The following is a 22,355-nucleotide window of genomic DNA, read 5'->3' as shown; positions in this document are numbered from 1 at the left end:
AAGGGAAGGAAGCCTCCCCTATTGTGTGTCTTATTGTGTAGCTGAAGCCGTTTCGCTGACTTCACACTTAACAATAAGACATGCTGTGACTTCACACTCAAAAATGAGGAACACTGGTCGCTCTGAATGAAAGTGCACTTACCCCTGTGTGCAGGGTCAAAATGACTCAAGACAACCTTTTGAACATAAAATAATTCACACCCTTGCATGTAATTAGCATGCGATTTCAGGCCATTGGTATATAGATTTGAGAGATAATAGGCAAATGGGACTGAATTGTTCCTGTCTGTATTTCAGGGTTGCTGCAAGAGCCATGCTGTTCGAAAACTGCCCTTCAGTGTCGCAGACCACACCTGTTGGAAGGTAGAATGTCAGAATATGTCTTTAATCCCAAATGTCTGACCTACTCTATATGCAGCCTGCTCTCTCCTCCATTTGGTGGTGTAACCTACCTTTAAAACATGTTAAACTTCTGATTCCTCATTCTTCAATCTGTTCATTGTGTTATTCACCTGTAATTCACCTGTTATTTACCTGTTATTTACCTGTTATTCACCTGTTATTCACCTGTAATTCACCTGTAATTGACCTGTTATTCACCTGTAATTCACCTGTTATTCACCTGTTATTCACCTGTTATTTACCTGTTATTCACCTGTAATTCACCTGTTATTCACCTGTTATTTACCTGTTATTCACCTGTAATTCACCTGTAATTCACCTGTTATTCACCTGTTATTTACCTGTTATTTACCTGTTATTCACCTGTAATTCACCTGTAATTCACCTGTTATTCACCTGTTATTCACCTGTTATTCACCTGTAATTCACCTGTTATTCACCTGTTATTCACCTGTTATTTACCTGTTATTCACCTGTTATTCACCTGTTATTCACCTGTAATTCACCTGTAATTCACCTGTTATTCACCTGTTATTCACCTGTTATTTACCTGTTATTTACCTGTTATTCACCCGTTATTTACCTGTTATTCACCCGTTATTCACCCGTTATTCACCTGTTATTTACCTGTTATTTACCTGTAATTCACCTGTTATTCACCTGTTATTCACCTATTATTCACCTGTTATTTACCTGTAATTCACCTGTTATTCACCTGTTATTCACCTATTATTCACCTGTTAGTCACCTGTTAGTCACCTGTTATTTACCTGTTAGTCACCTGTTAGTCACCTGTTATTTACCTGTTATTCACCTGTTAGTCACCTGTTATTCACCTGTTAGTCACCTGTTATTCACCTGTTATTTACATGTTTTTTTACCTGTTATTCACCTGTTATTTACCTGTTATTCACCTGTTGTTTACCTGTTATTTACCTGTTATTCACATGTTATTCACCTGTTATTCACCTGTTATTCACCTGTTAGTCACCTGTTATTCACCTGTTAGTCACCTGTTATTTACATGTTATTTACCTTTTATTTACCTGTTATTCACCTGTTATTCACCTTTTATTTACCTGTTAGTCACCTGTTATTCACCTGTTAGTCACCTTTTATTTACCTCTTAGTCACCTGTTAGTCACCTGTTATTCACATGTTATTCACCTGTTATTCACCTGTTATTCACCTGTTATTCACCTTTTATGTACCTGTTATTCACATGTTATTCACCTTTTATGTACCTGTTATTCACATGTTATTCACCTGTTATTTACCTGTTATTCACCTGTTATTCACCTGTTATTCTCCTGTCATTCACCCGTTGGTCACCTCTTATTCACCTGTTATTCACCTGTTATTCACCTTTTATGTACCTGTTATTCACATGTTATTCACCTGTTATTTACCTGTTATTTACCTGTTATTCACCTGTTATTCACCTGTTATTCTCCTGTCATTCACCCGTTGGTCACCTCTTATTCACCTGTTATTCTCCTGTCATCCACCCGTTGGTCAACTCTTATTCACCTGTTAGTCACCTGTTATTCACCTGTTATTCTCCTGTCATTCACCCGTTGGTCAACTCTTATTCACCTGTTAGTCACCTGTTATTCACCTGTTGGTCACCTGTTATTCACCTGTTAGTCACCCGTTATTCACCTGTTATTCACCTGTTATTCATCTGTTATTCACCTGTTGGTCACCTGTTATTCACCTGTTATTCTCCTGTCATTCACCTGTTATTCACCTGTTATTCTCCTGTCATTCACCCGTTGGTCACCTCTTATTCACCTGTTAGTCACCTGTTATTCACCTGTTGGTCACCTGTTGGTCACCTGTTGGTCACCTGTTGGTCACCTGTTGGTCACCTGTTAGTCACGTGTTGGTCACCTGTTAGTCGACTGTTAGTCACGTGTCGTTGTATGTATCCGGTGTGTTTCATTTATCATGTGTTGTTGCAGAGATATTTAACTGTGTCATGTGTCAGTCTTTATCCCTCTTTATAGAGATGTATCTGTCTGTCTTTATCCCTCTGTCCATCTTTATAGAGATGTATCTGTCTGTCTTTATCCCTCTGTCCATCTTTATAGAGATGTATCTGTCTGTCTTTATCCATCTTTATAGAGATGTATCTGTCAGTCTTTATCCCTCTGTCCATCTTTATAGAGATGTATCTGTCTGTCTTTATCCCTCTGTCCATCTTTATAGAGATGTATCTGTCTGTCTTTATCCCTCTGTCCATCTTTATAGAGATGTATCTGTCTGTCTTTATCCCTCTGTCCATCTTTATAGAGATGTATCTGTCTGTCTCTCTGTCCATCTTTATAGAGATGTATCTGTCTGTCTTTATCCCTCTGTCCATCTTTATAGAGATGTATCTGTCTGTCTCTCTGTCCATCTTTATAGAGATGTATCTGTCTGTCTTTATCCCTCTGTCCATCTTTATAGAGATGTATCTGTCTGTCTTTATCCATCTTTATAGAGATGTATCTGTCTGTCTTTATCCCTCTGTCCATCTTTATAGAGATGTATCTGTCTGTCTTTATCCCTCTGTCCATCTTTATAGAGCTGTATCTGTCAGTCTTTATCCCTCTGTCCATCTTTATAGAGATGTATCTGTCTGTCTTTATCCCTCTGTCCATCTTTATAGAGATGTATCTGTCTGTCTTTATCCCTCTGTCCATCTTTATAGAGATGTATCTGTCTGTTTTTATCCCTCTGTCCATCTTCATAGAGATGTATCTGTCTGTCTCTCTGTCCATCTTTATAGAGATGTATCTGTCTGTCTTTATCCCTCTGTCCATCTTTATAGAGATGTATCTGTCTGTCTTTATCCCTCTTTATAGAGATGTGTCTGTCTGTCTTTATCCATCTTTATAGAGATGTGTCTGTCTGTCTTTATCCCTCTTTATAGAGATGTATCTGTCTGTCTTTATCCATCTTTATAGAGATGTATCTGTCTGTCTTTATCCCTCTGTCCATCTTTATAGAGATGTATCTGTCTGTCTTTATCCCTCTGTCCATCTTTATAGAGATGTATCTGTCTGTCTTTATCCATCTTTATAGAGATGTATCTGTCTGTCTTTATCCCTCTGTCCCTCTTTATAGAGATGTATCTGTCTGTCTTTATCCCTCTGTCCATCTTTATAGAGATGTATCTGTCTGTCTTTATCCCTCTTTATAGAGATGTATCTGTCTGTCTTTATCCCTCTTTATAGAGATGTATCTGTCTGTCTTTATCCCTCTGTCCATCTTTATAGAGATGTATCTGTCTGTCTTTATCCCTCTTTATAGAGATGTGTCTGTCTGTCTTTATCCCTCTTTATAGAGTTGTATCTGTCTGTCTTTATCCCTCTTTATAGAGATGTATCTGTCTGTCTTTATCCCTCTGTCCATCTTTATAGAGATGTATCTGTCTGTCTTTATCCCTCTTTATAGAGTTGTATCTGTCTGTCTTTATCCCTCTTTATAGAGATGTATCTGTCTGTCTTTATCCCTCTTTATAGAGATGTATCTGTCTGTCTTTATCCCTCTTTATAGAGTTGTATCTGTCTGTCTTTATCCCTCTTTATAGAGATGTATCTGTCTGTCTTTATCCCTCTTTATAGAGATGTATCTGTCTGTCTTTATCCCTCTTTATAGAGATGTATCTGTCTGTCTTTATCCATCTTTATAGAGATGTGTCTGTCTGTCTTTATCCCTCTTTATAGAGATGTATCTGTCTGTCTTTATCCCTCTTTATAGAGATGTATCTGTCTGTCTTTATCCATCTTTATAGAGATGTATCTGTCTGTCTTTATCCCTCTGTCCATCTTTATAGAGATGTATCTGTCTGTCTTTATCCCTCTGTCCATCTTTATAGAGATGTATCTGTCTGTCTTTATCCCTCTTTATAGAGATGTATCTGTCTGTCTTTATCCCTCTTTATAGAGATGTATCTGTCTGTCTTTATCCCTCTTTATAGAGATGTATCTGTCTGTCTTTATCCCTCTTTATAGAGATGTATCTGTCTGTCTTTATCCCTCTTTATAGAGATGTATCTGTCTGTCTTTATCCATCTTTATAGAGATGTATCTGTCTGTCTTTATCCCTCTGTCCATCTTTATAGAGATGTATCTGTCTGTCTTTATCCCTCTGTCCATCTTTATAGAGATGTATCTGTCTGTCTTTATCCCTCTTTATAGAGATGTATCTGTCTGTCTTTATCCCTCTTTATAGAGATGTATCTGTCTGTCTTTATCCCTCTTTATAGAGATGTATCTGTCTGTCTTTATCCCTCTTTATAGAGATGTATCTGTCTGTCTTTATCTCTCTGTACATCTTTATAGAGATGTATCTGTCTGTCTTTATCCCTCTGTCCATCTTTATAGAGATGTATCTGTCTGTCTTTATCCCTCTTTATAGAGATGTATCTGTCTGTCTTTATCCCTCTTTATAGAGATGTGTCTGTCTGTCTTTATCCCTCTTTATAGAGATGTATCTGTCTGTCTTTATCCCTCTTCATAGAGATGTGTCTGTCTGTCTTTATCCCTCTTTATAGAGATGTATCTGTCTGTCTTTATCCCTCTTTATAGAGATGTGTCTGTCTGTCTTTATCCCTCTTTATAGAGATGTATCTGTCTGTCTTTATCCCTCTTTATAGAGATGTGTCTGTCTGTCTTTATCCCTCTTTATAGAGATGTATCTGTCTGTCTTTATCCCTCTTTATAGAGATGTATCTGTCTGTCTTTATCCCTCTGTCCATCTTTATAGAGATGTATCTGTCTGTCTTTATCCCTCTTTATAGAGATGTATCTGTCTGTCTTTATCCCTCTTTATAGAGATGTATCTGTCTGTCTTTATCCCTCTTTATAGAGATGTGTCTGTCTGTCTTTATCCCTCTTTATAGAGATGTATCTGTCTGTCTCTCTGTCCATCTTTATAGAGATGTATCTGTCTGTCTTTATCCATCTTTATAGAGATGTATCTGTCTGTCTTTATCCATCTTTATAGAGATGTATCTGTCTGTCTTCATCCCTCTGTCCATCTTTATAGAGATGTATCTGTCTGTCTTTATCCATCTTTATAGAGATGTATCTGTCTGTCTTTATCCATCTTTATAGAGATGTATCTGTCTGTCTTTATCCATCTTTATAGAGATGTATCTGTCTGTCTTCATCCCTCTGTCCATCTTTATAGAGTTGTATCTGTCTGTCTTTATCCCTCTTTATAGAGATGTATCTGTCTGTCTTTATCCCTCTTTATAGAGATGTATCTGTCTGTCTTTATCCCTCTTTATAGAGTTGTATCTGTCTGTCTTTATCCCTCTTTATAGAGATGTATCTGTCTGTCTTTATCCCTCTTTATAGAGATGTATCTGTCTGTCTTTATCCCTCTTTATAGAGATGTATCTGTCTGTCTTTATCCATCTTTATAGAGATGTGTCTGTCTGTCTTTATCCCTCTTTATAGAGATGTATCTGTCTGTCTTTATCCCTCTTTATAGAGATGTATCTGTCTGTCTTTATCCCTCTTTATAGAGTTGTATCTGTCTGTCTTTATCCCTCTTTATAGAGATGTATCTGTCTGTCTTTATCCCTCTTTATAGAGATGTATCTGTCTGTCTTTATCCCTCTTTATAGAGATGTATCTGTCTGTCTTTATCCATCTTTATAGAGATGTGTCTGTCTGTCTTTATCCCTCTTTATAGAGATGTATCTGTCTGTCTTTATCCCTCTTTATAGAGATGTATCTGTCTGTCTTTATCCATCTTTATAGAGATGTATCTGTCTGTCTTTATCCCTCTGTCCATCTTTATAGAGATGTATCTGTCTGTCTTTATCCCTCTGTCCATCTTTATAGAGATGTATCTGTCTGTCTTTATCCCTCTTTATAGAGATGTATCTGTCTGTCTTTATCCCTCTTTATAGAGATGTATCTGTCTGTCTTTATCCCTCTTTATAGAGATGTATCTGTCTGTCTTTATCCCTCTTTATAGAGATGTATCTGTCTGTCTTTATCCCTCTTTATAGAGATGTATCTGTCTGTCTTTATCCATCTTTATAGAGATGTATCTGTCTGTCTTTATCCCTCTGTCCATCTTTATAGAGATGTATCTGTCTGTCTTTATCCCTCTGTCCATCTTTATAGAGATGTATCTGTCTGTCTTTATCCCTCTTTATAGAGATGTATCTGTCTGTCTTTATCCCTCTTTATAGAGATGTATCTGTCTGTCTTTATCCCTCTTTATAGAGATGTGTATGTCTGTCTTTATCCATCTTTATAGAGATGTGTCTGTCTGTCTTTATCCCTCTTTATAGAGATGTATCTGTCTGTCTTTATCCATCTTTATAGAGATGTATCTGTCTGTCTTTATCCCTCTGTCCATCTTTATAGAGATGTATCTGTCTGTCTTTATCCCTCTGTCCATCTTTATAGAGATGTATCTGTCTGTCTTTATCCATCTTTATAGAGATGTATCTGTCTGTCTTTATCCCTCTGTCCCTCTTTATAGAGATGTATCTGTCTGTCTTTATCCCTCTGCCCATCTTTATAGAGATGTATCTGTCTGTCTTTATCCCTCTTTATAGAGATGTATCTGTCTGTCTTTATCCCTCTGTCCATCTTTATAGAGATGTATCTGTCTGTCTTTATCCCTCTTTATAGAGATGTATCTGTCTGTCTTTATCCCTCTTTATAGAGATGTATCTGTCTGTCTTTATCCCTCTGTCCATCTTTATAGAGATGTATCTGTCTGTCTTTATCCCTCTTTATAGAGATGTGTCTGTCTGTCTTTATCCCTCTTTATAGAGTTGTATCTGTCTGTCTTTATCCCTCTTTATAGAGATGTATCTGTCTGTCTTTATCCCTCTGTCCATCTTTATAGAGATGTATCTGTCTGTCTTTATCCCTCTTTATAGAGTTGTATCTGTCTGTCTTTATCCCTCTTTATAGAGATGTATCTGTCTGTCTTTATCCCTCTTTATAGAGATGTATCTGTCTGTCTTTATCCCTCTTTATAGAGTTGTATCTGTCTGTCTTTATCCCTCTTTATAGAGATGTATCTGTCTGTCTTTATCCCTCTTTATAGAGATGTATCTGTCTGTCTTTATCCCTCTTTATAGAGATGTATCTGTCTGTCTTTATCCATCTTTATAGAGATGTGTCTGTCTGTCTTTATCCCTCTTTATAGAGATGTATCTGTCTGTCTTTATCCCTCTTTATAGAGATGTATCTGTCTGTCTTTATCCCTCTTTATAGAGTTGTATCTGTCTGTCTTTATCCCTCTTTATAGAGATGTATCTGTCTGTCTTTATCCCTCTTTATAGAGATGTATCTGTCTGTCTTTATCCCTCTTTATAGAGATGTATCTGTCTGTCTTTATCCATCTTTATAGAGATGTGTCTGTCTGTCTTTATCCCTCTTTATAGAGATGTATCTGTCTGTCTTTATCCATCTTTATAGAGATGTATCTGTCTGTCTTTATCCCTCTGTCCATCTTTATAGAGATGTATCTGTCTGTCTTTATCCCTCTGTCCATCTTTATAGAGATGTATCTGTCTGTCTTTATCCCTCTTTATAGAGATGTATCTGTCTGTCTTTATCCCTCTTTATAGAGATGTATCTGTCTGTCTTTATCCCTCTTTATAGAGATGTATCTGTCTGTCTTTATCCCTCTTTATAGAGATGTATCTGTCTGTCTTTATCCCTCTTTATAGAGATGTATCTGTCTGTCTTTATCCATCTTTATAGAGATGTATCTGTCTGTCTTTATCCCTCTGTCCATCTTTATAGAGATGTATCTGTCTGTCTTTATCCCTCTGTCCATCTTTATAGAGATGTATCTGTCTGTCTTTATCCCTCTTTATAGAGATGTATCTGTCTGTCTTTATCCCTCTTTATAGAGATGTATCTGTCTGTCTTTATCCCTCTTTATAGAGATGTATCTGTCTGTCTTTATCCCTCTTTATAGAGATGTATCTGTCTGTCTTTATCTCTCTGTACATCTTTATAGAGATGTATCTGTCTGTCTTTATCCCTCTGTCCATCTTTATAGAGATGTATCTGTCTGTCTTTATCCCTCTTTATAGAGATGTATCTGTCTGTCTTTATCCCTCTTTATAGAGATGTGTCTGTCTGTCTTTATCCCTCTTTATAGAGATGTATCTGTCTGTCTTTATCCCTCTTCATAGAGATGTGTCTGTCTGTCTTTATCCCTCTTTATAGAGATGTATCTGTCTGTCTTTATCCCTCTTTATAGAGATGTGTCTGTCTGTCTTTATCCCTCTTTATAGAGATGTATCTGTCTGTCTTTATCCCTCTTTATAGAGATGTATCTGTCTGTCTTTATCCCTCTGTCCATCTTTATAGAGATGTATCTGTCTGTCTTTATCCCTCTTTATAGAGATGTATCTGTCTGTCTTTATCCCTCTTTATAGAGATGTATCTGTCTGTCTTTATCCCTCTTTATAGAGATGTGTCTGTCTGTCTTTATCCCTCTTTATAGAGATGTATCTGTCTGTCTCTCTGTCCATCTTTATAGAGATGTATCTGTCTGTCTTTATCCATCTTTATAGAGATGTATCTGTCTGTCTTTATCCATCTTTATAGAGATGTATCTGTCTGTCTTCATCCCTCTGTCCATCTTTATAGAGATGTATCTGTCTGTCTTTATCCATCTTTATAGAGATGTATCTGTCTGTCTTTATCCATCTTTATAGAGATGTATCTGTCTGTCTTCATCCCTCTGTCCATCTTTATAGAGATGTATCTGTCTGTCTTTATCCATCTTTATAGAGATGTATCTGTCTGTCTTTATCCATCTTTATAGAGATGTATCTGTCTGTCTTTATCCATCTTTATAGAGATGTATCTGTCTGTCTTCATCCCTCTGTCCATCTTTATAGAGATGTATCTGTCTGTCTTTATCCCTCTGTCCATCTTTATAGAGATGTATCTGTCTGTCTTTATCCATCTTTATAGAGATGTATCTGTCTGTCTTTATCCCTCTTTATAGATATGTATCTGTCTGTCTTTATCCCTCTTTATAGAGATGTATCTGTCTGTCTTTATCCCTCTTTATAGAGATGTGTCTGTCTGTCTTTATCCCTCTTTATAGATATGTATCTGTCTGTCTTTATCCCTCTTTATAGAGATGTATCTGTCTGTCTTTATCCCTCTTTATAGAGATGTGTCTGTCTGTCTTTATCCCTCTTTATAGAGATGTGTCTGTCTGTCTTTATCCATCTTTATAGAGATGTATCTGTCTGTCTCTCTGTCCATCCATATCCATAGAGTCACCAATGCCATAGACGTACAGTATGTCTGTTGACTTTGTAATGTCTCCTGTGTTGGTTCCAGAGACGCCAAGGCCATGTACTCCTGTGAGGCAGAACACAGCCATGAGCTCAGCTTCCCACAGGGGGCTCTCTTCTCAAACGGTGAGACACTTACTCAGTTAACAGACACACACACACACACACAGACACACACACACACACACACACAGACAGCTAATGCGGTGTGTCTACTGTTAAACAGAATGGGTCCATCTGTTCCTGTATACGGCAGATATTCCTGAGCTATGTATTTTGCCCAGATCTGGTCTATAGAAGGAACCATCTGTAGGTTGTCCTGCATACAGACAGGGGCCACCCCAACTTGGTAGGCCTCAGTAATGACTTGGCAGTTTCCCAGCGTTGTGTGTACAGACAGTGGAAGCATAGCGACCTTGCTTTTAGCTTGACGCTATCCTCTCTCTAAACACCCAGATAGCCTAGCCTCAGAGGGATGTTATTACCTATCCTCTCTCTAAACACCCAGATAGCCAGCCTAGCCTCAGATGGATGTTATTACCTATCCTCTCTCTAAACACCCAGATAGCCTAGTCTCAGAGGGATGTTATTACCTATCCTCTCTCTAAACACCCAGATAGCCAGCCTAGCCTCAGATGGATGTTATTACCTATCCTCTCTCTAAACACCCAGATAGCCTAGCCTCAGAGGGATGTTATTACCTATCCTCTCTCTAAACACCCAGATAGCCAGCCTCAGAGAGATGTTACTACCTATCCTCTCTCTAAACACCCAGATAGCCTAGCCTCAGAGGGATGTTATTACCTATCCTCTCTCTAAACACCCAGATAGCCTAGCCTCAGAGGGATGTTATTACCTATCCTCTCTCTAAACACCCAGATAGCCTAGCCTCAGAGATACGTTATTACCTATCCTCTCTCTAAACACCCAGATAGCCTAGCCTCAGAGAGATGTTATTACCTATCCTCTCTCTAAACACACAGATAGCCTAGCCTCAGAGAGATGTTATTACCTATCCTCTCTAAACACCCAGATAGCCTAGCCTCAGAGATACGTTATTACCTATCCTCTCTCTAAACACCCAGATAGCCTAGCCTCAGAGAGATGTTATTACCTATCCTCTCTCTAAACACCCAGATAGCCTAGCCTCAGAGGGATGTTATTACCTATCCTATCTCTAAACACCCAGATAGCCTAGCCTCAGAGAGATGTTATTACCTATCCTCTCTCTAAACACCCAGATAGCCTAGCCTCAGAGAAATGTTATTACCTATCCTCTCTCTAAACACCCAGATAGCCTAGCCTCAGAGAGATGTTATTACCTATCCTCTCTCTAAACACACAGATAGCCTAGCCTCAGAGAGATGTTATTACCTATCCTCTCTCTAAACACCCAGATAGCCTAGCCTCAGAGATACGTTATTACCTATCCTCTCTCTAAACACCCAGATAGCCTAGCCTCAGAGAGATGTTATTACCTATCCTCTCTCTAAACACCCAGATAGCCAGCCTCAGAGGGATGTTATTACCTATCCTCTCTCTAAACACCCAGATAGCCAGCCTAGCCTCAGATGGATGTTATTACCTATCCTCTCTCTAAACACCCAGATAGCCTAGTCTCAGAGGGATGTTATTACCTATCCTCTCTCTAAACACCCAGATAGCCAGCCTCAGAGAGATGTTACTACCTATCCTCTCTCTAAACACCCAGATAGCCTAGCCTCAGAGGGATGTTATTACCTATCCTCTCTCTAAACACCCAGATAGCCTAGCCTCAGAGGGATATTATTACCTATCCTCTCTCTAAACACCCAGATAGCCTAGCCTCAGAGATACGTTATTACCTATCCTCTCTCTAAACACCCAGATAGCCTAGCCTCAGAGAGATGTTATTACCTATCCTCTCTCTAAACACACAGATAGCCTAGCCTCAGAGAGATGTTATTACCTATCCTCTCTCTAAACACCCAGATAGCCTAGCCTCAGAGATACATTATTACCTATCCTCTCTCTAAACACCCAGATAGCCTAGCCTCAGAGAGATGTTATTACCTATCCTCTCTCTAAACACCCAGATAGCCTAGCCTCAGAGGGATGTTATTACCTATCCTCTCTCTAAACACCCAGATAGCCTAGCCTCAGAGAGATGTTATTACCTATCCTCTCTCTAAACACCCAGATAGCCTAGCCTCAGAGAAATGTTATTACCTATCCTCTCTCTAAACACCCAGATAGCCTAGCCTCAGAGAGATGTTATTACCTATCCTCTCTCTAAACACAAAGATAGCCTAGCCTCAGAGAGATGTTATTACCTATCCTCTCTCTAAACACCCAGATAGCCTAGCCTCAGAGATACGTTATTACCTATCCTCTCTCTAAACACCCAGATAGCCTAGCCTCAGAGAGATGTTATTACCTATCCTCTCTCTAAACACCCAGATAGCCAGCCTCAGAGGGATGTTATTACCTATCCTCTCTCTAAACACCCAGATAGCCAGCCTAGCCTCAGATGGATGTTATTACCTATCCTCTCTCTAAACACCCAGATAGCCTAGTCTCAGAGGGATGTTATTACCTATCCTCTCTCTAAACACCCAGATAGCCAGCCTCAGAGAGATGTTACTACCTATCCTCTCTCTAAACACCCAGATAGCCTAGCCTCAGAGGGATGTTATTACCTATCCTCTCTCTAAACACCCAGATAGCCTAGCCTCAGAGGGATGTTATTACCTATCCTCTCTCTAAACACCCAGATAGCCTAGCCTCAGAGATACGTTATTACCTATCCTCTCTCTAAACACCCAGATAGCCTAGCCTCAGAGAGATGTTATTACCTATCCTCTCTCTAAACACACAGATAGCCTAGCCTCAGAGAGATGTTATTACCTATCCTCTCTCTAAACACCCAGATAGCCTAGCCTCAGAGATACATTATTACCTATCCTCTCTCTAAACACCCAGATAGCCTAGCCTCAGAGAGATGTTATTACCTATCCTCTCTCTAAACACCCAGATAGCCTAGCCTCAGAGGGATGTTATTACCTATCCTCTCTCTAAACACCCAGATAGCCTAGCTTCAGAGAGATGTTATTACCTATCCTCTCTCTAAACACCCAGATAGAGAAAGGATACCTATCCTCTCGCTAAACACCCAGATAGCCAGCCTCAGAGAGATGTTACTACCTATCCTCTCTCTAAACACCCAGATAGCCTAGCCTCAGAGAAATGTTATTACCTATCCTCTCTCTAAACACCCAGATAGCTTAGCCTCAGAGAGATGTTATTACCTATCCTCTCTCTAAACACCCAGATAGAGAAAGGATACCTATCCTCTCGCTAAACACCCAGATAGCCAGCCTCAGAGAGATGTTACTACCTATCCTCTCTCTAAACACCCAGATAGCCTAGCCTCAGAGGGATGTTATTACCTATCCTCTCTCTAAGCACCCAGATAGCTTAGCCTCAGAGAGATGTTATTACCTATCCTCTCTCTAAACACCCAGATAGCCTAGCCTCAGAGGGATGTTATTACCTATCCTCTCTCTAAACACCCAGATAGCCTAGCCTCAGAGAGATGTTATTACCTATCCTCTCTCTAAACACCCAGATAGCCAGCCTAGCTTCAGAGGGATGTTATTACCTATCCTCTCTCTAAACACCCAGATAGCCAGCCTCAGAGGGATGTTATTACCTATCCTCTCTCTAAACACCCAGATAGCCAGCCTCAGAGAGATGTTACTACCTATCCTCTCTCTAAACACCCAGATAGCTTAGCCTCAGAGAGATGTTATTACCTATCCTCTCTCTAAACACCCAGATAGCCAGCCTAGCCTCAGAGGGATGTTATTACCTATCCTCTCTCTAAACACCCAGATAGCCTAGCCTCAGAGAGATGTTACTACCTATCCTCTCTCTAAACACCCAGATAGCCAGCCTCTGAGGGATGTTATTACCTATCCTCTCTCTAAACACTCAGATAGCCTAGTCTCAGAGGGATGTTATTACCTATCCTCTCTCTAAACACCCAGATAGCCTAGCCTCAGAGGGATGTTATTACCTATCCTCTCTCTAAACAACCAGATAGCCAGCCTCAGAGGGATGTTATTACCTATCCTCTCTCTAAACACCCAGATAGCCAGCATCAGAGAGATGTTACTACCTATCCTCTCTCTAAACACCCAGATAGCCAGCATCAGAGGGATGTTACTACCTATCCTCTCTCTAAACACCCAGATAGCCTAGCTTCAGAGAGATGTTATTACCTATCCTCTCTCTAAACACCCAGATAGAGAAAGGATACCTATCCTCTCGCTAAACACCCAGATAGCCAGCCTCAGAGAGATGTTACTACCTATCCTCTCTCTAAACACCCAGATAGCCTAGCCTCAGAGAAATGTTATTACCTATCCTCTCTCTAAACACCCAGATAGCTTAGCCTCAGAGAGATGTTATTACCTATCCTCTCTCTAAACACCCAGATAGAGAAAGGATACCTATCCTCTCGCTAAACACCCAGATAGCCAGCCTCAGAGAGATGTTACTACCTATCCTCTCTCTAAACACCCAGATAGCCTAGCCTCAGAGGGATGTTATTACCTATCCTCTCTCTAAGCACCCAGATAGCTTAGCCTCAGAGAGATGTTATTACCTATCCTCTCTCTAAACACCCAGATAGCCTAGCTTCAGAGAGATGTTATTACCTATCCTCTCTCTAAACACCCAGATAGAGAAAGGATACCTATCCTCTCGCTAAACACCCAGATAGCCAGCCTCAGAGAGATGTTACTACCTATCCTCTCTCTAAACACCCAGATAGCCTAGCCTCAGAGAAATGTTATTACCTATCCTCTCTCTAAACACCCAGATAGCTTAGCCTCAGAGAGATGTTATTACCTATCCTCTCTCTAAACACCCAGATAGAGAAAGGATACCTATCCTCTCGCTAAACACCCAGATAGCCAGCCTCAGAGAGATGTTACTACCTATCCTCTCTCTAAACACCCAGATAGCCTAGCCTCAGAGGGATGTTATTACCTATCCTCTCTCTAAGCACCCAGATAGCTTAGCCTCAGAGAGATGTTATTACCTATCCTCTCTCTAAACACCCAGATAGCCTAGCCTCAGAGGGATGTTATTACCTATCCTCTCTCTAAACACCCAGATAGCCTAGCCTCAGAGAGATGTTATTACCTATCCTCTCTCTAAACACCCAGATAGCCAGCCTAGCTTCAGAGGGATGTTATTACCTATCCTCTCTCTAAACACCCAGATAGCCAGCCTCAGAGGGATGTTATTACCTATCCTCTCTCTAAACACCCAGATAGCCAGCCTCAGAGAGATGTTACTACCTATCCTCTCTCTAAACACCCAGATAGCTTAGCCTCAGAGAGATGTTATTACCTATCCTCTCTCTAAACACCCAGATAGCCAGCCTAGCCTCAGAGGGATGTTATTACCTATCCTCTCTCTAAACACCCAGATAGCCTAGCCTCAGAGAGATGTTACTACCTATCCTCTCTCTAAACACCCAGATAGCCAGCCTCTGAGGGATGTTATTACCTATCCTCTCTCTAAACACTCAGATAGCCTAGTCTCAGAGGGATGTTATTACCTATCCTCTCTCTAAACACCCAGATAGCCTAGCCTCAGAGGGATGTTATTACCTATCCTCTCTCTAAACAACCAGATAGCCAGCCTCAGAGGGATGTTATTACCTATCCTCTCTCTAAACACCCAGATAGCCAGCATCAGAGAGATGTTACTACCTATCCTCTCTCTAAACACCCAGATAGCCAGCATCAGAGGGATGTTACTACCTATCCTCTCTCTAAACACCCAGATAGCCTAACCTCAGAGGGATGTTATTACCTATCCTCTCTCTAAACACCCAGATAGCCTAGCCTCAGAGGGATGTTATTACCTATCCTCTCTCTAAACACCCAGATAGCCTAGCCTCAGAGGGATGTTATTACCTATCCTCTCTCTAAACACCCAGATAGCCTAGCCTCAGAGGGATGTTATTACCTATCCTCTCTCTAAACACCCAGATAGCCTAGCCTCAGAGGGATGTTATTTTGCCTCTTGCCATGTGTTTGGCTCAGTCCCAGGGCAGCAGCCTTACAGCAGGTCACAGTAACCTCGTAGTGATGGAAAGCTGTGGAGCAGCTTAGCTGGATTTCATCCGTTCAGCTGACAGAGCCAGCATACACTAGCAGTCGCCAGCAGAGATAAGGTTAACATTCACATCCTCTGCAGCAGTTATTTTACTGTGTAAGAGGATCCGTTCCTATTCCCTATAAAGTACGATGGGGAGGAGGGGGGGAAGAGAGTGGGAGGCTGAGGGAAGAGAGGGGGAGGCTGAGGGAAGAGAGGGGGAGGCTGAGGGAAGAGAGGAGAGAGGCTGAGGGGAAAGGGGATAGAGCTTGAGGGAAGAGGGGGAGGGGAGAGAGGCTGAGGGAAGAGGGGGAGAGGAGAGAGGCTGAGGGAAGAGGGGGAGGGGAGAGAGGCTGAGGGAAGAGGGGGAGGGGAGAGAGGCTGAGGGAAGAGGGGAAGGGGAGAGAGACTGAGTGAAGAGGGGGAGGGGAGAGAGGCTGAGGGAAGAGAGGCGGAGGGAAGAGAGGCGGAGTGAAGAGGGGGAAGGAAGAGAGGAGAGAGGCTGAGGGGAGAGGGGGAGGCAAGAGAGGCTGAGGGAAGAGGGGGAGGGGAGAGAGGCTGAGTGAAGAGGGGGGGGGGAGATAGGCTGAGGGAAGAGAGGCGAGGCGAGGGGAAGAGAGGCGGAGGGAAGAGAGGCGGAGGGAAGAGAGGCGGAGGGAAGCGAGGCGGAGGGAAGAGGGGAGAGAGGCTGAGGGAAGAGAGGCGGAGGGAAGAGGGGGAGGGAAGAGAGGAGAGAGGCTGAGGGAAGAGAGGCGGAGGGAAGAGGGGGAGGGAAGAGAGGAGAGAGGCTGAGGGGAGAGGGGGAGGGAAGAGGGGGAGGGATGAGAGGAGAGAGGCTGAGGGGAGAGGGGGAGGGAAGAGAGGCTGAGGGAAGAGGGGTCGGGGAGAGAGGCTGAGTGAAGAGTGGGAGGGGAGAGAGGAGAGAGGCTGAGGGAACAGGGGGAGGGAAGAGAGGAGAGAGGCTGAGGGAAGAGAGGCTGAGGGAAGAGAGGAGAGAGGCTGAGGGAAGAGAGGCTGAGGGAAGAAGGGGATGGGAGAGAGGTTGAGTGAAGAGGGGGAGAGGAGAGAGGCTGAGGGGAGGGAAGAGAGGCGTGAGGCTGAGGAAAGAGGGGGAGGGAAGAGAGGAGAGAGGCTGAGGGGAGAGGGGGAGGGAAGAGAGGCTGAGAGAAGAGGGGGACGGGAGAGAGGCTGAGTGAAGAGGGGGAGGGGAGAGAGGCTGAGTGAAGAGGGGGAGGGGAGAGAGGATGAGGGAAGAGGGGGAGGGGAGAGAGGCTGAGGGAAGAGGGGGAGGGAAGAGAGGAGAGAGGCTGAGGAAAGAGGGGAGGGAAGAGAGACTGAGGGAAGAGGGGGAGGGGAGAGAGGCTGAGTGAAGAGGGGGAGGGGAGAGAGGCTGAGGGAAGAGGGGGAGGGGAGAGAGGCTGAGTGAAGAGGGGGAGGGAAGAGAGGAGAGAGGCTGAGGAAAGAGGGGAGGGAAGAGAGGCTGGGGGAAGAGGGGGAGGGGAGAGAGGCTGAGTGAAGAGGGGGAGGGGGAGGGGAGAGAGGCTGAGTGAAGAGGGGGAGAGGAGAGAGACTGAGGGGAGGGAAGAGAGGAGAGAGGCTGAGGAAAGAGGGGGAGGGAAGAGAGGAGGAGAGGGGTGAACCTGAGGGGAGATGGGGGAGACAGGAGGAGAGGGGTGAGGCTGATTGGATGTGGAGGAGAGGGGAGGAGAGGGAGGTTGAGGGGTGAACCTGAGGGGAGAGGAGCGGCGAAAAGAGTGAAGGGGAGGAGAGTTCGTGTAAATCAAAAATAACAGACTGACCTGGACGCTGCCTTGATCGTTAATGCTAATTATTCTAGCCTAGTACTATAAGGGCACAGGGCGAGACCCAGATGCAGACACAGGAGGCAGATGGTTTGAGTCTCTGATATTTATTATAATCCAAGGGGCAGGGAAGAGAATGGTCGTGGACAGACAAAAGATCATAACAAGGTCAGAGTCTAGGAGGTACAGAGTGGCAGGCAGGCTCTAGGTCAGGGCAGACAGTATGGTCAGACAGGCTCGAGGTCAGGGCAGGCAGTATGGTCAGACAGGCTCGAGGTCAGGGCAGGCAGTATGGTCAGACAGGCTCGAGGTCAGGGCAGGCAGTATGGTCAGACAGGCTCGAGGTCAGGGCAGGCAGTATGGTCAGACAGGCTCGAGGTCAGGGCAGGCAGTATGGTCAGACAGGCTCGAGGTCAGGGCAGGCAGTATGGTCAGACAGGCTCGAGGTCAGGGCAGGCAGAATGGTCAGACAGGCTCGAGGTCAGGGCAGGCAGTATGGTCAGACAGGCTCGAGGTCAGGGCAGGCAGTATGGTCAGACAGGCTCGAGGTCAGGGCAGGCAGTATGGTCAGACAGGCTCGAGGTCAGGGCAGGCAGTATGGTCAGACAGGCTCGAGGTCAAGGCAGGCAGTATGGTCAGACAGGCTCGAGGTCAGGGCAGGCAGTATGGTCAGACAGGCTCGAGGTCAGGGCAGACAGTATGGTCAGACAGGCTCGAGGTCAGGGCAGGCAGTATGGTCAGACAGGCTCGAGGTCAGGGCAGGCAGTATGGTCAGACAGGCTCGAGGTCAGGGCAGGCAGTATGGTCAGACAGGCTCGAGGTCAGGGCAGGCAGTATGGTCATACAGGCTCGAGGTCAGGGCAGGCAGTATGGTCATACAGGCTCGAGGTCAGGGCAGGCAGTATGGTCAGACAGGCTCGAGGTCAGGGCAGGCAGTATGGTCAGACAGGCTCGAGGTCAGGGCAGGCAGTATGGTCAGACAGGCTCGAGGTCAGGGCAGGCAGTATGGTCAGACAGGCTCGAGGTCAGGGCAGGCAGTATGGTCAGACAGGCTCGAGGTCAGGGCAGGCAGAATTATCTGACATTAATTCTAATTATTCAAGCCTAGTGGGGTTTTATCTGACATTAATGCTAATTATTCTAGCCTAGTGAGGTTATATCTGTCGTTAATGCTAATTATTCTAGCCTAGTGAGGTTTTATCTGACATTAATGCTAATTATTCTAGCCTAGTGTGGTTTTATCTGTCGTTAATGCTAATTATTCTAGCCTAGTGAGGTTTTATCTGTCATTAATGCTAATTATTCTAGCCTAGTGTGGTTTGCTCTCCATGTTTCATTCCTGACTGGCTCCAAGCAACGTTCCTCTCTCTCTCCTCTCTTTGACTGACAGATGCTCTCTCTTTGTCTCTCCATCCTCAGTGTATCCATCTATCGAACCTGGCTGGATCCAAGCAACGTTCCAGGGAAAGACTGGCCTGATCCCTGAGAACTATGTGGTTTATCTCTAACAACAAACTGACTGCTCCAAGACCTAAACATCCCAAACGAACCTTGATCATTTCATGGTATCCATGGTAACAATAATCTGTAACGTGATTGTTGTGAAGGCCAAGTTTCCCCATTGATCAGACATGTAGATATGGGAACGTTGAGTATCGTTCATATGCAGTAGAAGGAGCAGATGTGTGTTTTTAATCACCTGAATGATATACCTACCTACCTACCTACCTACCTACCTACCTACCGTATCTACACCCTTATCAAGATGAATACTTCTGGTCATGTCATGCTGCTGGTCCTATTCTTATAGGTTAGTGTTGAAATACTGTACGTTCCAGGTGGGATATGCAGTAAAAACACACACGATTGATAATATACACTGAACAAGAAATATAAACTCGACATGTAAAGTGTTAGTCCCGTGTTTCAGGAGCTGAAATAAAAAACACCCCTGAAATGTTCCATACGCAAAGAAAGCTTTTTCCTCTCACGTTCTGTCTTTACATCCCTGAGCATTTCTCCTTTGCCATGATCATTCATCCACCTGACAGGTGTGGCGTATCAAGAAGCTGATTAAACGGCATCATTACACAGGTGCACCTTGTGCTGGGGGACATTAAAAGGCCACTCTAAAATGTGCAGTTTTGTCACACCACACAATGCCACAGATGTCAAAATGTTTGAGGGAGCGACTGCAGGAATGTCCACCAGAGCGGTTGCCAGAGAATTGAATGTTCCTTTCTCTACCATAAGCCGCCTCCAACGTTGCTTTAGAGAATTTGTCAGTACATCCAAACGGCCTCAAAACCACAGACCACGTGTATGCCGTTTTCTGATGTCAGCGTGAACAGAGCGCCCCATGGTGGCAGTGGGGTTATGGTATGGGGCAGACATAAACTATGTACAACGAACACAATTGCATTTTATCGGTGGCAATTTTAATGCACAGAAATCCAGGGACGAGTACCTGAGGCCCATCGAGAGGCCCATTTTGTTTAAGGTAATCAACAGATGCATATCTGTATTCCCAGTCATGTGAAATCCATAGATTAGGTCCTAATTGATTTCATGCATGTTGCGTTTATATTTTTGTTCAGTATAATATGAAAAAACATCCAGGATTCAATTGCGATTTTGTCGGCTATGCACCATATAGAAGTAAAATATCTGAATGAGCTGACAGGTTTGCTGTGAATGCCATCTCAGCGGACACAGCGTGGACTAAATCGTACTAATAAATACCCACAGGTGTAAAGATATACAGGTATGTTACCCATAGACCTGCTGGTTGTCTGTCTGTAGTGTTGTGGTACTAGTTTAGTTCCAGTATTACGTCTGTCTCGTTTAGATGACAGGTAGGATTCCCTTCTTAGATCAAAACCAACACATCTTTCTGAATCTTTAAACTAAATTTAGATATCGTACATTTCGATGTTTATGGCAATAAACACTATTTAACATATCCAACATAGAACACCATGTACATGGAATCATGTCATTTTAACAGGACGCTCTTACCCAGAGCGCCTTGCTTCAAGGGCACATCGACAGGTGGTTTTACCCAGTTGGCTCGGGGATTCGATCCAACTGACTACGTGGCGCACTACTTTTGACCAGAACTCATTGGGGGTGTATTTTCTACTAGTAAATCACTCAAGTGTTTTTCCTAACTAGTAAATCACTCAAGTGTTTTTCCTAACTAGTAAATCACTCAAGTGTTTTTCTTAACTAGTAAATCACTCAAGTGCACTTTTGTTTAAATAAATGGTACCTGCATGTCACACATCCAGGAGCTCTTCCTCTATTTGGTACTATTAGCGTATTTACCCTTTTAATCTTCACTGTGTTTTGAAAGAAATGATCAATTAAATGCCAGGATTCGATCTGATCCCTCTATGCACATTTTAAAGCCAATGTTCCTGTGTTCGTAGAGACCACGGAAATTACCTTTAAATGGTGCACGATCCATATCGTCGATCGGCTTGAATCTTGTTTTATTATCGTCTAAATGATGAATTAGAATACTGAATGTTTGTCTAATGTCCGATATATTACTGTCTAGTCTAGTACGCTGGTGTACTAGCAACGCCAACGATGAATTATATCAACTCAGACTAAACATGTATAATATGAGGCTACGTCCCAAATTGCACCCTTTAGCCTATATAGTGCACTACTTTAGACCAGTTGGCCCTATTCCCTATATAGTGCACTACTTTAGACCAGAGCCCTATTCCCTATATAGTGCACTACTTTAGACCAGAGGCCTATGGACCCTATTCCCTATATAGTGCACTACTTTAGACAGGAGCCCTATGGACCCTATTCCCTATATAGTTCTCTACTTTAGACAGGAGCCCTATGGACCCTATTCCCTATATAGTGCACTACTTTAGACAGGAGCCCTATGGACCCTATTCCCTATATAGTACACTACTTTAGACAGGAGCCATATGGACCCTATTCCCTATATAGTGCACTACTTTAGACAGGAGCCCTATTCCCTATATAGTGCACTACTTTAGACAGGAGCCCTATGGACCCTGGTGAAAAGAGGTGCACTACTTTAGACAGGAGCCCTATGGACCCTGGTGAAAAGAGGTGCACTACTTTAGACAGGAGCCCTATGGACCCTGGTGAAAAGAGGTGCACTATGAAGGGAAGAGGGTGCCATTTGGGACGCCGCCTCCGATTCTATTTTTTATTAAGGATGGTGTTTGATATTTAATTTTGTACTGTCACAAAAAACTAAAGACTCAAGTAATAAATGTGTAACTTGTGTACAACAGAATGTCTTATTATTTCTCTTCAGTCTAACTGCACTGCGAAATAAATATAAGATTTTCAATTGGGACGTTGTTGACCTAATATCTACTAAAGTAAAACTGTTTTTGAAGAAGTGAAAACAGAGAAGAGGAGATTGATTCAAATTCAACACAGGACTTTGTCAGAGTGAACAGAAAAGAGGAAAGAAGAAGGAACTCACCACTGAGGTATTTGGGCTTCTAGTGGTTCAGTTGGCAAGATCTTTGTGTTCCTTTCCATTTAAAGCCATCAGGATGTTCAGTGACCTTGAACAATGGTTCTGGAATGATACTCCCTAACGTTAGGACAAGGAAATGATCAGAGCACAACTCTGTTTTCTCTAGTGAACACTCATGTTACCTTTTAATAACCCACTGTCTAGTCAGGCCAACTGATAC

General features: G+C 42.8%; 1 protein-coding gene across 2 annotated transcripts in view; it reads left to right on the top strand.

Annotated features, from left to right (window-relative positions):
- Positions 1-21,943, top strand: part of arhgap42b (Rho GTPase activating protein 42b) — a 219,094-nt gene extending 197,151 nt beyond the window's left edge. For both annotated transcript variants that reach the window (XM_036965194.2, XM_036965192.2), the window contains 3 exons: positions 298-363; positions 9,744-9,823; positions 19,072-21,943. In XM_036965194.2, the coding sequence (XP_036821089.1) occupies positions 298-363; positions 9,744-9,823; positions 19,072-19,160 (235 nt within the window). In that variant the 3' untranslated portion in view covers positions 19,161-21,943. The remainder of the gene's footprint in view (positions 1-297; positions 364-9,743; positions 9,824-19,071) is intronic.
- The last annotated feature ends 412 nt before the right edge of the window (positions 21,944-22,355 follow it).

Source organism: Oncorhynchus mykiss, chromosome 27, assembly GCF_057628025.1.
Source record: "Oncorhynchus mykiss isolate SJ-2025 chromosome 27, ASM5762802v1, whole genome shotgun sequence".
Taxonomy (NCBI): Eukaryota; Metazoa; Chordata; class Actinopteri; order Salmoniformes; family Salmonidae; genus Oncorhynchus; species Oncorhynchus mykiss.
Note: the sequence above shows the minus strand (reverse complement) of the source record. Positions and strands in the feature narration are given on the sequence as shown.